At 39.3% G+C, this 14732-nt stretch overlaps 1 protein-coding gene across 9 annotated transcripts in view; it reads left to right on the top strand.

Annotated features, from left to right (window-relative positions):
* Med1 (mediator complex subunit 1) overlaps positions 1 to 14732 on the top strand; it is a 41160-nt gene that overhangs the window by 16343 nt on the left and 10085 nt on the right. For all 9 annotated transcript variants that reach the window (XR_388366.4, XR_001779920.2, XM_006532504.2 and 6 more), the window contains 8 exons: positions 3679 to 3750; positions 5201 to 5275; positions 5950 to 6023; positions 7519 to 7608; positions 9341 to 9452; positions 10148 to 10272; positions 10597 to 10715; positions 12970 to 13171. Coding sequence is in view for 7 of the 9 variants with exons in the window: in XM_006532504.2 (XP_006532567.1) it covers positions 3679 to 3750; positions 5201 to 5275; positions 5950 to 6023; positions 7519 to 7608; positions 9341 to 9452; positions 10148 to 10272; positions 10597 to 10715; positions 12970 to 13171 (869 nt within the window). In the remaining 2 variants the exon portion in view is untranslated. The remainder of the gene's footprint in view (positions 1 to 3678; positions 3751 to 5200; positions 5276 to 5949; positions 6024 to 7518; positions 7609 to 9340; positions 9453 to 10147; positions 10273 to 10596; positions 10716 to 12969; positions 13172 to 14732) is intronic.

The following is a 14732-nucleotide window of genomic DNA, read 5'->3' as shown; positions in this document are numbered from 1 at the left end:
AAGGCGTGAGCCACCACACCCGGCTGTCCTCTTCTTTCTTTGGACTTGACAAAAGTATCCACTCAATTGTGATAATCAAAATTATCTGGATAAGGACTGGAGAGATGGCTCAGTGATTAAGAGCACCGACTTCTCCTTTAGATGTCTTGAGTTCAAGTGTCGGCAGTCACGTAGTTCACAACCATCTGTAGTGGGATTTGATTTCCCTCTTCTGATGTGCATGAAGGTAGAACATTCACATACATACATACACACACATATATATATATACACACACATACATACATATAATAAAATAGTTTTTTAAAAGCTGTGGTTCAATTAAAACAAATTATATGAGCTGGAGATGTTAACTCAGTAGTGGAGCATTCGCCTAGTGTGTACACTTGGGGATTCAGTTTCTTCCAGCATCACAACAATCAAAACTATGTACATAGATACATATTGTATATTTTTATTATATGCTTATGTTTATTTATGTTTATGTACATGTGTACACTGCACGCTTACACATACACACCTTGACAGATGTATGCAGGACAAAATCACAACTGGGTAAGAAGTGCTAAAAGAATCATGGGAATTCTTTGTTGATCAAAAGTGAATAGCATTCTAGGCATGGTAGCACTTGCCTTTAATCCCAGCACTTAGGAGGCAGGCAGATCTCATGAGTATGAACACAGCCTGATCTCTAGAGTGAGGAGTTTGAAGGCAGTGAGTGAGGGCTGTTCAAAGAAACCCTGTCTCTGGCTACCCCAGTGCTACCAGTAAAGGTGCTCACCAACATGCTTTTTCATTCTCTCTTTCTCTCTCTCTCTCTCTCTCTCTCTCTCTCTCTCTCTCTCTCTTTCTTCCTTTTCTTTTTCTTTTTTTTTATTTCTTTAATATTTTTTATTACATATTTTCCTCAATTATATTTCCAATGCTATCCCAAAAGTCTCCCACACCCTCCCCCACCACTTCCCTACCCACCCATTCCCATTTTTTGGCCCCAGTGTTCCCCTGTACTGGGGCATATAAAGTTTGTGTGTCCAATGGGCCTCTCTTTCCAGTGATAGCCGACTAGGCCATCTTCTGATACATATGCAGCTAGAGTCAATCTTTCTTCCTTTTCTACTTTTTTTTTTTAAACTCAGTCTGGTACCTGAGTTCATAGGACTTACCACTCACATCTTAGACTGGATCTTGCCAGGTCAGTTGGTCTAATGTACCCAATCCCTTACAGATTTGCCCAGAGACTTGGTTCCATGGTGATTCTAAATCCCATCAATTAACAATTCAGATTAATCTCATCACAAATCACTACCATTGAATTGGAAATTGTATAAGAACATTGACTCCAAACCATTAATACAACATTTTCATTTCAACTTTGAGAAAAAGCTATGTCCGTGTATTACATATAATCTGTCACAGTAAAAGTAGTAGCCTTGACAACAGTCTGTTATTTTTGGTTGCTTTTCCTGCCATTTTGATTTTTTTCCCTTTGAACTGAGTGGAATTCCTGTGTTTAAATTTAAACCCAGACGTAAGACTTTCTGGTAATTTGAAGAAGTTCATTTTTGTTTTGAATATTGAACATAACTGGATATCTTAGAAAGACTTCACTTTGAGGAAGTAGGTTTTATATTCAGGCTTTTTATTAGCAGTTTATTATATTTATAGCCAAATATACCAAATTTCAATCTTTAAAATGTTTGGTTTTTTGAATTATTTATTTTATATTGTATATGTGAGTATTTTGCCTGCATGTGGACAGTTGTGAGCTACCATTTGGGTACTGGGAACTAAACTTGGGTTCTCTATAAGAACAGCAGAATTTTTAACTACTGAACCAGGTCTGTAAACATATTTTAAAAATTGTTATACAGCCAGACCATGATGGTGGCACATGCCTTTCACCTCAGTACTCGGGAGGCAGAGGCAGGTGGATCTCTGTGTTTGAGGCCAGCCTGTTCTACAGATAAGTTCTAGGGTAGCCAGGGCTACAGATAAACCCTGTCTTGAAAGACCAAGACCAAACCAAACCACAAGAAAAGATGTAATATGGTCAAATATATTGGTATGCATACATCTGTAATTATTTCCAGTATCCCAGAGGCCAGTGTAGGGGAATTGTTGTGAGTTTGAGCTTTGGGCTATATAATATCAGGCTAGCCTGAGTTACATAGCTCTACCCTATCTAAATAAACAATGGGGCTGGAGAAATGGCTCAGTGGTTAAGAGCACTGGCTGCTCTTCCACATGATCCAGGTTCAGTTCCTACATCTGTATATTACTCCAGTTGCAGGGGATCTGACACTCTTACACATACATGCATGTATGCATACAACCAAAAATATCGGTGCACATAAAGTAAAAATGAGCGAGTGAATTAATTAATTAATTAATGGATAAGTAAATAAATGGTGATAGTCTAAAATAAGCCATATAAATATTGCATTGAAACTCACCAAGATGTGTCATCAGAATATTCTAGAATGAGTGAATATTTCTGGCCTTTACTTGGAGTAGATTATGTTAACTTATGAATTTGTGATATTCTAAAATTAATTTGTAAACTTATTTGAAGGGGGTGATTTATAATGGAACTTTATCTTTTTTTAAAAAAGATTTATTTTATTTATATGAGTACACTGTAGCTGTCTTCAGACACACCAGAAGAGGCATCAGATCCCATTACAGATGGTTGTGAGCCACCATGTGATTGCTGGGAATTGAACTCAGGACCACTGGAAGAATAGTTAGTGCTCTTAACTACTGAGCCATCTCTCCAGCCCAATGGAACTTATCTTTACATCATATTTTTAGTCACTTAGTATGCATGGTGATAGTGTGTTAGGGAATATATCTTTTTACTGCCACTGTGCTGTTCTGTTTAAACGCTTACAGCATTGAGAATAAACTGTTTAGCCTTGTTGTAGCTAATTTGTTTTAGACCCTTTTTTCTTTAAGATTAAAAGCAGTGGAGGGGGAGGGACAGCATGGGTGCATGTATGTGTGCATGCCTTTTTGACTTACTTTTTTTTGTTTTGTGTTTTGTTTTTTAAAGACATGGTTTCTCTGTGTAGCTCTGGCTGGCCTGGAACTGAATTTGTAGACCAGGCTAGCCTCAAACTCAGAGGATTCATCTGAGGGAAAGATTTATTTATATATTTTATGCGTATGAGTTTTCTGCCTACATATATGCCTACATGACAGAAGAGGGCATCAGATCTCATTATAGATAGTTGTGAAACACCATGTGGTTCCTGGGAATTGAACTCATGTTCTCTAGAAGAGCAGACAGTGCTCTCAACCACTGAGCCATCACTCCAGGCCTCTTGCTTTCAGTTTTTAGAGTTTATGTGTATGAATGTCTTTGTACCATATGTGTCCTATGTCTATACCCCATAAGTACTGAGTGCTATGGGGGCCAAAATAGTCTACCAGACGCCTTGTTGGTGGAGGTGCAGACAGTTGTAGGAGCTTCTCGGGAGCAGCAGCCAGCACTGGGAACTGTGGAGCCATCTGCAACCCAGCTTGCTTTTCTTCCTTTCTAGATTAACTATACGATTTATGTGGATAGAGGTGTGAGCAGATTATTAAATGAGTTTGGATAGCCATGGTTTTTGTAGAATAAAGTAGTAATTTCTTGTTGTATTTTCTCTTTCCCCACCTTCCTGAATTCCCTTATAGGGAAAAGAATTTTGAGGAATTTTCCAAGCATCTTAAGGGTCTTGTTAATCTGTATAATCTCCCAGGGGACAAGTAAGTCATTTCATTTACTCATTTGCTTTCCGTTTTGGAAAAAGGAGTATGAGTCTGTGAGCCAGTTTGGGTTATACATACCTTTCTGCTGTATGTTTATTTAATTTTTATTGTCTATTTTTATTTTTTAAAGAAGTATTTATTTGTTTTATGTATATGAGTACACTATGGCTGTCTTCAGACACACCAGAAGAGGGTGTCAGATCCCATTACAGATGGTTGTGAGCCACTATGTGATTGCTGGGAATTGAACTCAGGACCTCTGGAAGAGCAGTCAGTGCTCTTAACCCCTGAGCCATCTCTCCAGCCCCTTAACTTTTAAATGTTTATTTTATGTATATGGGTTTTTAAAAATTGGTTTGGAGTTTTTTGTTTGTTTTAGTTTTTTGTTTATTGGTTGGTTTTGGGCGGGGTTGTTCGTTTGTTTTATCTCCATATGTGCCTTGTTTATCAGATCTGTACCTGTGAAGGTCAGAATGGACTGGGAATTGAACCTGTGTCCTCTGAGAGAGCAGTCAGTACTTTTCAACCATTAAGTCATCTCTCTAGTCCTTTTTTTTTTTCAGAGCTGAGGACTAAACCCAGGACCTTCCACTCTACCACCAAGCGCTCTGCCACTGAGCTAAATCCCCAGCCCCTCTAGTTCTTAAAGTATTTTATTTTTAACTTTTTTCTATCTCCTAAGGTTTTTATCTGAAAATGGACATGTCTGCTTTTAATGACTTAAAATTTGAGAAGATAGAACACAATTGTTGAAATATCTTCAGTGTGTTGATTTCATGGATTCTGTTAAACTGCTTTACTCTTTTAAAGGAAAATATATGTAAACTCTGGTAGTCCTCCCCCGCCCCCCCCCCCAAAAAAAAGTATATTAGCCCAGGCTTGACCTCAGTATGTATTTGAGGATGGCCTTGGCCTTGAATTTCTCAGTTCCTTTTTTATCCCATGTGCTGAGATTATCCTGTTTGATGGGATGTCCATCTTTGATAGTTTGTATTTTATTTATTTCACTTTTTATAATGAGCTCTCACTGTGTAACTCCTAGCTGTCCTGGAACGCCATGTAGATCAGCTGAGCTCAAACTCCTGGCAATCTGCATATCTCTGCCTCCTGAGTGCTAGGATTAAGTAAGGTTGTGCAAACCACACCTTGTTTTTTAACTTTTTTTTTTTTTAAGAGTTAAAATAGTTTAATTGGTTCTAACCACCTAGTCAGTATTTTTTGGTTTTCTTGTTATTATTGTTTTGAGACAGGGTCTCACTGAGTAACCTCAACTGGAGTAGAATTGCTTTGTAGACTAGGCTAGCCTGACCTTGGTGAGATGAGCTTGCCTCTGCTTCACACTGACTGGGGTTGAAGGTGTGTGCCACTATGCCTGGCCAGTGACAGTGCCTGTATGTGCTTATTTAATTCAACTGTTTAACTCATTTTCTTCTCATCTACTCTCTAGCAAACTGAAGACTAAAATGTATCTGGCTCTCCAATCCTTAGAACAGGACCTTTCTAAAATGGCTATTATGTACTGGTAAGACTGGCTGATGAGGCCATTCTATGACTCTTAGTTTCTCCTCCAGGGGATTTTTAACATCTTAATTTTTACACTTATAGGTGTACTACAGTATATGCGATTACATATCTTTGCATATTACTGCGTATCATATGTTTGCATTATACGTGTTTATACACAATTATGATTTGCTGTTGCTTCAAAATGAGTATTTATTACATTGTATTTTCTGAGTATAACAACTCAGAAACTCATTGATAACTGAGATAGTTCAGTTATTGCTGAGTTGTTGGTTGTTATTCTATAGACTATATCTGAAATATTTTCAAAGTTGAATTGATTATCTGATAGTTATCTAGATCTAATATTTTATTCATTAATTTGAGATTGAGTGTCTCTAGGACTCCCAGCCCGGCTGACATGTAAGGTGCAGCAGTGTCAGCCACTCCGGTTACAGAATTACGGGATGTGCATACATTTACGGGATGTTGTACATTTCACTGTATCTCACACTGATGGTTACAGGAAAGCAGCCCCGTTCATGGACAGTGAGAGCACATCTTATGTGTGCAGTTACAAGCGGAAGTTATTTTGATAGTAGTATAAAACTTTATGACCTTAGCTCTGTATCAGACTTTTACTGAAACTGTCAGTGGCTAAATCCAGTCACACATAGATTATTTGTCTTGTAGGAAGGCAACCAACGCCGCTCCCTTGGATAAGATTCTTCATGGAAGTGTTGGTTATCTCACCCCGCGGAGTGGGGGTAAGTTAGCCTTTCTTAATTTCCTTTTCCTTTCTTTCTTTTCTTTTCTTTTCTTTTCTTTTCTTTTCTTTTCTTTTCTTTTCTTTTTTTTTTTTTAAGAAAATGTATGGAATTAGTTTAAAGGCTATTTTATTTTAACATGGATGTGAGTGTGGTGTGCATATATGTGTGGGGGCCAGAGTAGGACAGGCAGCCTACCCTGCCATTCTGCTTTAGTCCCTTGAGGCAGGATTTCTCAGGGATCCTGGACCTAGGCTGGCATCCCGTAAGCACCAGTTAGTGATCTTCCTGCCTCTACCCAGCACGGTGCTGAGATTACAGGGGTTAGACTGCCATGCTAGGCTGCTTGTGCTTAGCACGCTGACCAGGGAGCCGTCTCTCCAGCACCCTCACTTCCTTTTTTGTTCTTTTGCAGTGCTGGGAATCAAACCAGAGCTCTGTGCATTCTAGGCAGATGTTCACCGCAGTATATCACTTTTTAAAAAAAAATTTATATTTTTACTTTAGGTTTGTGACTATACTGTACCTGTCTTCAGACACCCCAGAAGAGGGCATCGGATCCCATTACAGATGGTTGTGAGCCACCACCATGTGGTTGCTGGGAATTGAACTCAGGACCTCTGGAAGAGTAGTCAGTGCTCTTAACCACTGAATCATCTCCCCAGCCCATTTTTTGTTTGTTTGTTTGTTTGTAAGATTTATTTGTTTATTTTATGAGTGCTCTATTTTCATGTATACTGCATGCCAGAAGAGGGCATCACATCCCATTACGGATGGTTGTGAGCCACTATGTGGTTGCTGGGAATTGAACACACGACCTCTGGAAGAGCAGGCAGTGCTCTTAACCGCTGAGACATCTCTCCAGCCCCAGGTATATCACTTTTAATTTTACCTTGAGCTTGTGAAGACAGAAGCTCAATAAGAAAGTGACCATTACCAGTCATTTTTAATGACTTCTAAGATGTTAATACTTTTCCTTGTTTTCTTTGTGTGAAGTATATTGCTGTTCCTAGAATCAATAAACTTTTCATAAGCTTATTTAGGACTTTGCATATTTGTGCAACTCTTTGTTTTCTATTTTATTACATTTATCTTCTTTCTGAGTGTGTGTCTTTTTAAGTATGTGGAGGTCAGAGTCAGTTCTGTCCTAGCATAAAAGGTCCTTGGGAACTCAGCTGTCAGACTTGGTAGCAGGTGTTCTTGTTGGCTATGCTATCTCACTGGCCCTATCGAGTTAAGTGTGTGTGTGGTGTGTGGGTGTATGTGCTCGCCCGTGTGTGGAGATTTAGGAATGTATGTGTGTATGTTTATTAAGAAGTATTAAAGCTTTTTGTAGGCAAGGTAATCACTCTTCTCTGAGCTGTCCCCAGCCTTTTCTTGTTAGTTTAAGATGAGGTTTCTTTATAGGTGAGTGCCACCACAAATATAATGAATGCTTTTTTTAAAGTATATAATTTATTAATAAAGATGCCTTAATAACTTTTATTAATGATAGGTCATTTAATGAATATGAAATACTATGCCTCTCCATCTGACCTGCTGGATGATAAGACTGCCTCTCCTATCATTTTGCATGAAAAGAATGGTAAGTGTGTGTTGTTTATGTACTTTGAGGCAGATCTCTTTCTGTAACCTAGGCTGTCCTGGAACTCACTATGTAACAAAGGGTGGCTGTCAAACTTATGTATAGTGATCATATATATCACTTCAGCCTTCCAAGAACTGAGAGTATAGTTATGAACTACCATTCCTAGCTAGATATGGTTTTTTGAGACAGGACAACCTCTACCTCCCAGGTGGTGGAGTTACAGCTTGTACCACTATGTTCACCTTTCTCTGATGTGTTAAAAATGTTGGTAAAATTCAACTGCCCAGTCTCCCCGGCTAATATTCATATAATGTGGTATTTCTTAATTTGCTATCTTTATGTATGTATACCTGATATAATACAAACATGTCATATGTACGTGTCCATATATATCTTACATATATACGTGTATATGTATTTAAGCACTCAAGCCTATATATAATATTAGCTTAGTAAGTAAATGAGTCACTGATGAAATATAGATTACTGACAAATACCCAGCTTCCTTATTACGCTAAAGGGGAAGAAGGCTGGGTTTGGTGGGACATCCCAGAGTGCCCACAGTGAGGTTGCTCAGGCAGGGAAACCTGAGTGGAAGGTTAACTTAAACTACATGGTGACACTTCCTCAATGATTAAGTAAATAACTATGACTTAACTGCAGTAATGAATGACACTTGGTGTTTTAACTTTCTGCTCTTGGTGTTTTGAGACAGGAATGTCATATGGCCACACCTGGGGGTTGGGGGGAGGCAGAGTCAACTGGTCTCAGATTTGTTATATAACCGAGGATGAACTTGGGACTCTGTTCCTCTTAGTTCTTGTATACACCACCAAACCTGCTTGTGTTTGGACTAATACAGCAAAAGAACAGAAGAACTAGCCCAGGACTTTACTTGACCTCAGTATAGCTTCAATCATTGTCCTGAAATTGTAAGCTCATTTAAATACATTGTGAAGTTGTGAATGAAAGTAAAAGTTGATAGTGAGCTCTTTAATCATTAGCAGAAAGAAATACTGATTGTTATGGTGAGGTAGCTTGTAGTCCTCCCCCCTCCCCATTTTTTTACACCTTTGGGCAGGAATTGATTCAGGATGACATAGGAGTGCTTGCTGGCTTGTTCCTTATGGCTTACTCCACCTGCGTCCTTTTCTTTTTTTCTCTTTTCTTTATATTTATTTCACTTGCATTTGTGTTTTGCCTGCACGTATGTTTGTGGAAGTCTGAGACCTTGAGTTGCAAACAGCTGTGAGCTGCCATGTGGTTGCTGGGAATTGAACCAGGGACCTCTGGGAGAGCAACCAGTGCTTTTTAACCACTGACCTATCTCTCCAACCCAAGCTTGTAACATTTGTGATTTTTGTGGGATTAGAGTATGTAGATTCATGGTGACTGATACTGTACGGGTTTCTTCTGCATGTTAGTTATTGGTTGTTGTTGTTTTGATTCTTTTGGAAAATAATGTTTCTCCTCAGGCTGGCCTCAGACTTACTCTGTAGCCCCTGCTTATGTGCTGCCTGGCTTTTCTTTTTTTTCTTGTGCTTTGTTCTGTTTTTGAAACTGGGTCTAGCCTTGTAGCTCAGGCAGGCCTCTAACTCAGGTCCATTTTCCTTTCTTGTTCTGCAGAATGCTGGGTTTGCACACAGGGCCACCATTTCTGTCTTTTTAGTGCTGAGATCCTTGTCCTAGTTATGAGGTAGAAAATCTTTTTTTCTTTTTCTATTCCCAGTTCCTCGGTCTTTGGGAATGAATGCCTCAGTGACAATTGAAGGAACCTCTGCTATGTACAAACTCCCAATTGCCCCATTAATTATGGGGTCACACCCAGCTGACAACAAATGGTAAGATAAAGATAGTTTTAAAGTTGTGTCGTCTATTTTCTGAGCTGCAACCCCAGTGCGTTTATCTTTCTGGGATGTTCGGACGTCGCCCTCTGCTTCCATGCATGCACGCCTGTCCTATACTGGAATGTTTCTACTTGAGGCCTACTCAGAGAACACACATTGTCACACATTTGTGTTTTTTTTATTCTGTGTATGTATATTTTGCCTGCAAGTGGGTTTTTGCACCATCCTTTGTCCTGGTGCCCTCGGAGGCTAGAAGCAGCCATCGGATCCCCTGGGGCTGCAGTTACAGATGGTATAAACTGCCATGTGGGTGCTGGGAATTGAATACAGGTCTTTTAGAATACCAGTTAGCATCATTAACCACCAGGTTAATATATTCCCTATAGACCACATTCTTTGTTCTGAATAAATTAGTTGGAGTTTTATATTGGTTTTTGTACCCAGGGCTACAAATAGGAAGTGTATTCTTTCATACTGAGCTAGACCCTGAGCCCCATTAAACATATATTTTTTAAATACTTCAGAATTAAAGTATTTGAGAATAAGGTAATATATTTTGGAATTGTGGTCAGGATAGTAGAAAAGTAAGCTTTTGATAGACTTTGTGGGTCTATGTATTATATTATTGTCTAAGAAAAAGTGTTCATAGTCTTCAAAATAGAAAATATCCCCCTCTTCTTTTTTTGAAGGACCCCTTCTTTCTCCGCAGTCACTAGTGCCAACAGTGTTGATCTTCCTGCGTGTTTCTTCTTGAAATTTCCCCAGCCAATTCCAGTATCTAAAGCATTTGTTCAGAAACTGCAAAATTGCACAGGTAAGCTTTGTTTTTTAAAATGTTTGCCAGCCTTTAATAGAGGTAGGTTTTACTCATTGAGTTAAAACTTGTTAAAATCAGAATGAAAAACTTCAGATTATCTTAAACAATTTACAGTCTTTTGGCTTCAAAGAAGTGCTGCTGAGTACAGCTTTTAGGAAAGTACTAGTAGTTAGTACTGGTAGTTAGTACTGGTAGTTAGTACTGGTGCTCTGTAAGAACTTTTGGAGATGTGGGCAGATGCATAGGAAGATCACAAGAAGACAGTGCAGCTGTCACAGTTTGATCTTACGTGAGCGATACAAACAGTCCTTGTATTTTCAGGAATCCCGTTGTTTGAGACTCCGCCCACTTACCTGCCCCTGTATGAACTCATCACTCAGTTTGAGCTGTCAAAGGATCCTGACCCTTTACCTTTGAATCACAACATGCGATTTTACGCTGTAAGTAGGCCCTGTGGACTTGCAACAATGTTGTTTCTCTATAGCACTAGTGAGGTCCCTCCAATAGCTTCCTTTTAGATTGCTACATCATCCTCAGTTGGGCAAAAGAAGTCATCATAAACATGCTAAAGCAGAAGAGAATCAGCTTTTGAGTTAAACAGCCATGTACATTTCTGTCTGTTTGTATTTGATGTGCATCAGTATTTTGCTATATTTAAGTATATACATAACCTGCTTGCCTGGTGCCAAAGAAGTAAGAAGGTCACCTAAACTGGAGTTATGTACATCTGTGAGTGGCCATGTGGGTTCTGGTAACTGAAGCTAGGCCCTCCGGAAGAGAAGCTGTGGCTGTAAAGCAAGGAGCATTCTTTCATGTCCTTTTCCTTCTTCTTCCTTTCTTCCTTCCTTTCTTCCTTCCTTTTTTTTTTTAAGGATGTATTTATTTTGTGTATATGAGTACACTGTATCTGAACAGATGGTTATGAGCCATCATGTGCTTGCTGGGAATTGAACTCAGGACCTCTGTTCGCTCTGGCACAAAGATTTATTTTATTATTATATGTAAGTACACTGTAGCTGTCATCAGACACACCAGAAGATGACATCCTATCTATGGATGGTTGTGAGCTACCATGTGGTTGCTGGGAATTGAACTCAGGACCTTTGGAGAAACAGTCAGTGCTCTTAACCACCGAGCCATCTCTTTAGCCCTTCCTTCTTCTTTCTAGACAGGTTCTCATGTAACCCAGGCTGCCATTGAATTTTAGCAAGGGTGATCATAAACCAGTCCTCTAGATTGCTGTGACAATAGGCATGCTGAGAAGTATCTACAGAGAAATCCAGGACTGGTGGAACATGGCATTTGGGAAGTGGAGGCTTAAGGATTGCCTTGACTTAGGAGTAGCAAAACCTTTTCTCAAAAAAGCAATTGGGAAAAAAATCAGAATTGGAAATCTTTTAATGCTATCTTGAACTCTTAGAAGGCTGAAAGATACTATGAATTTTGTTTTGTTTTTTTGAGGCCGTGGTGGCACACCTTTATCCCAGCACTCATGAGTCAGAGGCATTCGAGCAAGTTCTATGATAGGCAGGGCTATAGAGAGAGGCTCTTAGGATTTCCATTGCTGTGAAGACACCATGACCAAGGCAACTCGCATAAAGGACTACATTTAATTGGGCCTGGCTTACAGGTTCTAAGGTGCAGTCCATTATCGTCATGGTAGGAAGCATGGTAGCATCCAAGCAGGCATGGCACTTGTACGGTTTCAAAGCCCACCCCAATAGTGGCTCTCTTCTTCCAACAAGGCCACACCTCCTGTTTTAAACCACCACAGAAAGCGGTGAGACCTGTCTTAAAAGGGGGAAAATGTTTCCTTGGTTTTTTTGTTTTTTGGGTTTTTTTGTTTTTGTTTTTTTTTTCAAGATGGGGTTTCTCTGTAATGCCCTGGAACTCACTCTGTAGACTAGGCTGGCCTCCAACTCAGAAATCTGCCTGCCTCTGCCTCACAAGTGTTGGGACTAAAAGCATGTGCCACAACTGCCCTATTTTGTTTCCTTTTACTTTAATATTTTTATGTCTATGAGTGCTCTCCCTGCATGAATATAAGTGTACTATTGCATTTGTGCATACATGAAGGTCAGAAGAAGGTGTCAGATTCTCCTGGAATTAGAGTTACAGACGGTTTGAACTGCTGTGTGAATGGATGGGTGCTGGGAACCAAATCTAAGTTGTCTGACAGAGCAGTACAGACTCTTAACTACTGAGCTATCTCTTCAGCCCTAGCCCATTAGGTGCTAGAATGAGAAAGGCCTTTTAAATACATATGGAGAACAAATGCTGCCGCACATAAAGGACGAAAGGTCCCAAACCTCATCTGGGTGTAAATTGCATAGGAATGCATAGTTTATACAACTTCCAAGCTCTCTAGTTGCAGCTAAAGTATAATTATATAGATTTTTTTTTAAGATACAGCTTTGTAATTCTTTAGAGACTGCTAGTGTAAATTTCTAAGGTGGTTTTTGTTTTAGCTAAGTTAGGAATTCACCTCAATAATGCATTCATAAACAAGTATCTTTTAGCTAAAGAATAACTAGTTGGCATTCATAACATCAGTTGAAAGAGGTCTGTATAGCTAGGTAACGTTTACTACGTCCCATACTTTGGTATTCCTCCTGCCCACTGCAGGATAGTCTGTGGCTGGGCTTGGTACACTGGTGAGTAAATACCATTCATTTGCATTCCTCTTTTGCCTAGGCTCTTCCAGGTCAGCAGCACTGCTATTTTCTCAATAAAGATGCTCCTCTTCCTGATGGTCAGAGCCTGCAGGGAACACTGGTCAGCAAAATCACCTTCCAGCACCCTGGCCGAGTTCCTCTTATCTTGAATATGATCAGACACCAAGTGGCCTATAACACTCTAATTGGAAGCTGTGTCAAAAGAACTATTTTAAAAGAAGGTACTCTCTTTCCTTCTGATCAACTTACTGGGAGATGGGTGCTCACTTCTCCAGTGGTTTGGTTATAGTTTATTGAAACAACACCCAGATGGCTTTAGAGACCACAGGTATTTGATTCCACATCCAGAGCAAAAGAATTAGAATTAGAATGTCATCGTAAACAAAACAAGCACAATGAGGAATTTAGTTTAGTCACCATTAATTATTTTGAGGGAACTAATTTGTTACAATTGTCATTTATAGTAAAAATCATTGTCACTGGTGTGTGTGTGTCTGTGTGTGTGTGTGTGTGTGTGTGTGTGTAAAGCAGTTCTCTGGATTTACATTCTGTTTCTTTTTGCCTGAAACTTCAGCTGATAGATACTGACTGTCTTGTCTATGAGATTTAACCGTTTCTATTGATTTGTTTTTATTCTTGAAATGGGCTCACTGTAAGACAGGCTAGCCTTGAATTCATTGTTTTACAGGTTAGTCTTGAAATTGAGGTGATCCTCCTGCTTCAGCCTCTCGTATGTTAACGTCAAGGTCTACACTACCCTTCCTGATTACTTCTTCTAAATAGTGACATAACTAGCTAGTGTGTCTTCTTTCTATCTTAGTGCACTGAGATAGATTTGTCTAAATACTACAGTTTAGGTTGTTATGTGTGGTAGATTTAGCCTTTAAAATACCATCCCACTCCACCCCATTCTTTATAGAATTTGGTCATATATCTTTAAAAGTCTAAGATCTATGACCCTTTCTTTTTCTGTCTGGATTTTAAAGGGATACTTTTTAAAGACAATTGGCTACTTGAAGCTTTGATGCAGATTTTGGCTACTCCCATCGATCAGTTAGTTTCCCCAGGTCATACAGTGTTCCAGTGATGGTTATGTATTGTTAAATATCTATCAGCAGAAGTTTAGGCAACAAGAAACAGAATGGAAATCCAGAGAACTGCTTTAGAAAGATGGTTTTGAGACAGGTATTCAGATACCCCTAGATAAGATTGAACTGGGTGTTCAGGTAAAGCTGCTCTTAAACTCCTCGTCCTTGGGGCTGGAGAGATGGCTCAGCTGCTAAAAGCACTGACTGCTATTCTAGAGTTCAATTCCCAGCAGCCACATGGTGGCTTACAACCACCTCTAATGGGATCGGATGTGTCTGAAGACAGCCACAGTACACTCATAAAATAAATAAATCTTTTTTAAAAAATTTAAAGGGGCTGGTGAGATGGCTCAGCGGTTAAGAGCACTGACTGCTCTTCCAAAGGTCCTGAGTTCAAATTCCAGCAACCACATGGTGACTCACAACCATCTGTAATGAGATCTGACCTCCTCTTCTGGGGTGTCTGAAGACAACTACAGTGTACTTACATATAATAAATAAACAGGTTTAAAAAAAAATTTAAAAATGAGCATTAGAAGGAAAAAAAAACTTGTGTGGATGGTGTATGTGTGGGTATCTGTGCCTGTGCCACTAGAATGTTTGCTAGATAACCAAATAAATTTTAAAAAGAAAAAAAAAACAAAACTAGATTGCCTGGTGTGGAATCTGGTGTGTTCATGTTTCCTTTAATCCA

Source organism: Mus musculus, chromosome 11 (assembly GCF_000001635.26).
Source record: "Mus musculus strain C57BL/6J chromosome 11, GRCm38.p6 C57BL/6J".
NCBI classification, from domain to species: domain Eukaryota; kingdom Metazoa; phylum Chordata; class Mammalia; order Rodentia; family Muridae; genus Mus; species Mus musculus.
The sequence above is the reverse complement of the archived record's forward strand: the minus strand, read 5'-3'. Positions and strand labels throughout refer to the sequence as shown.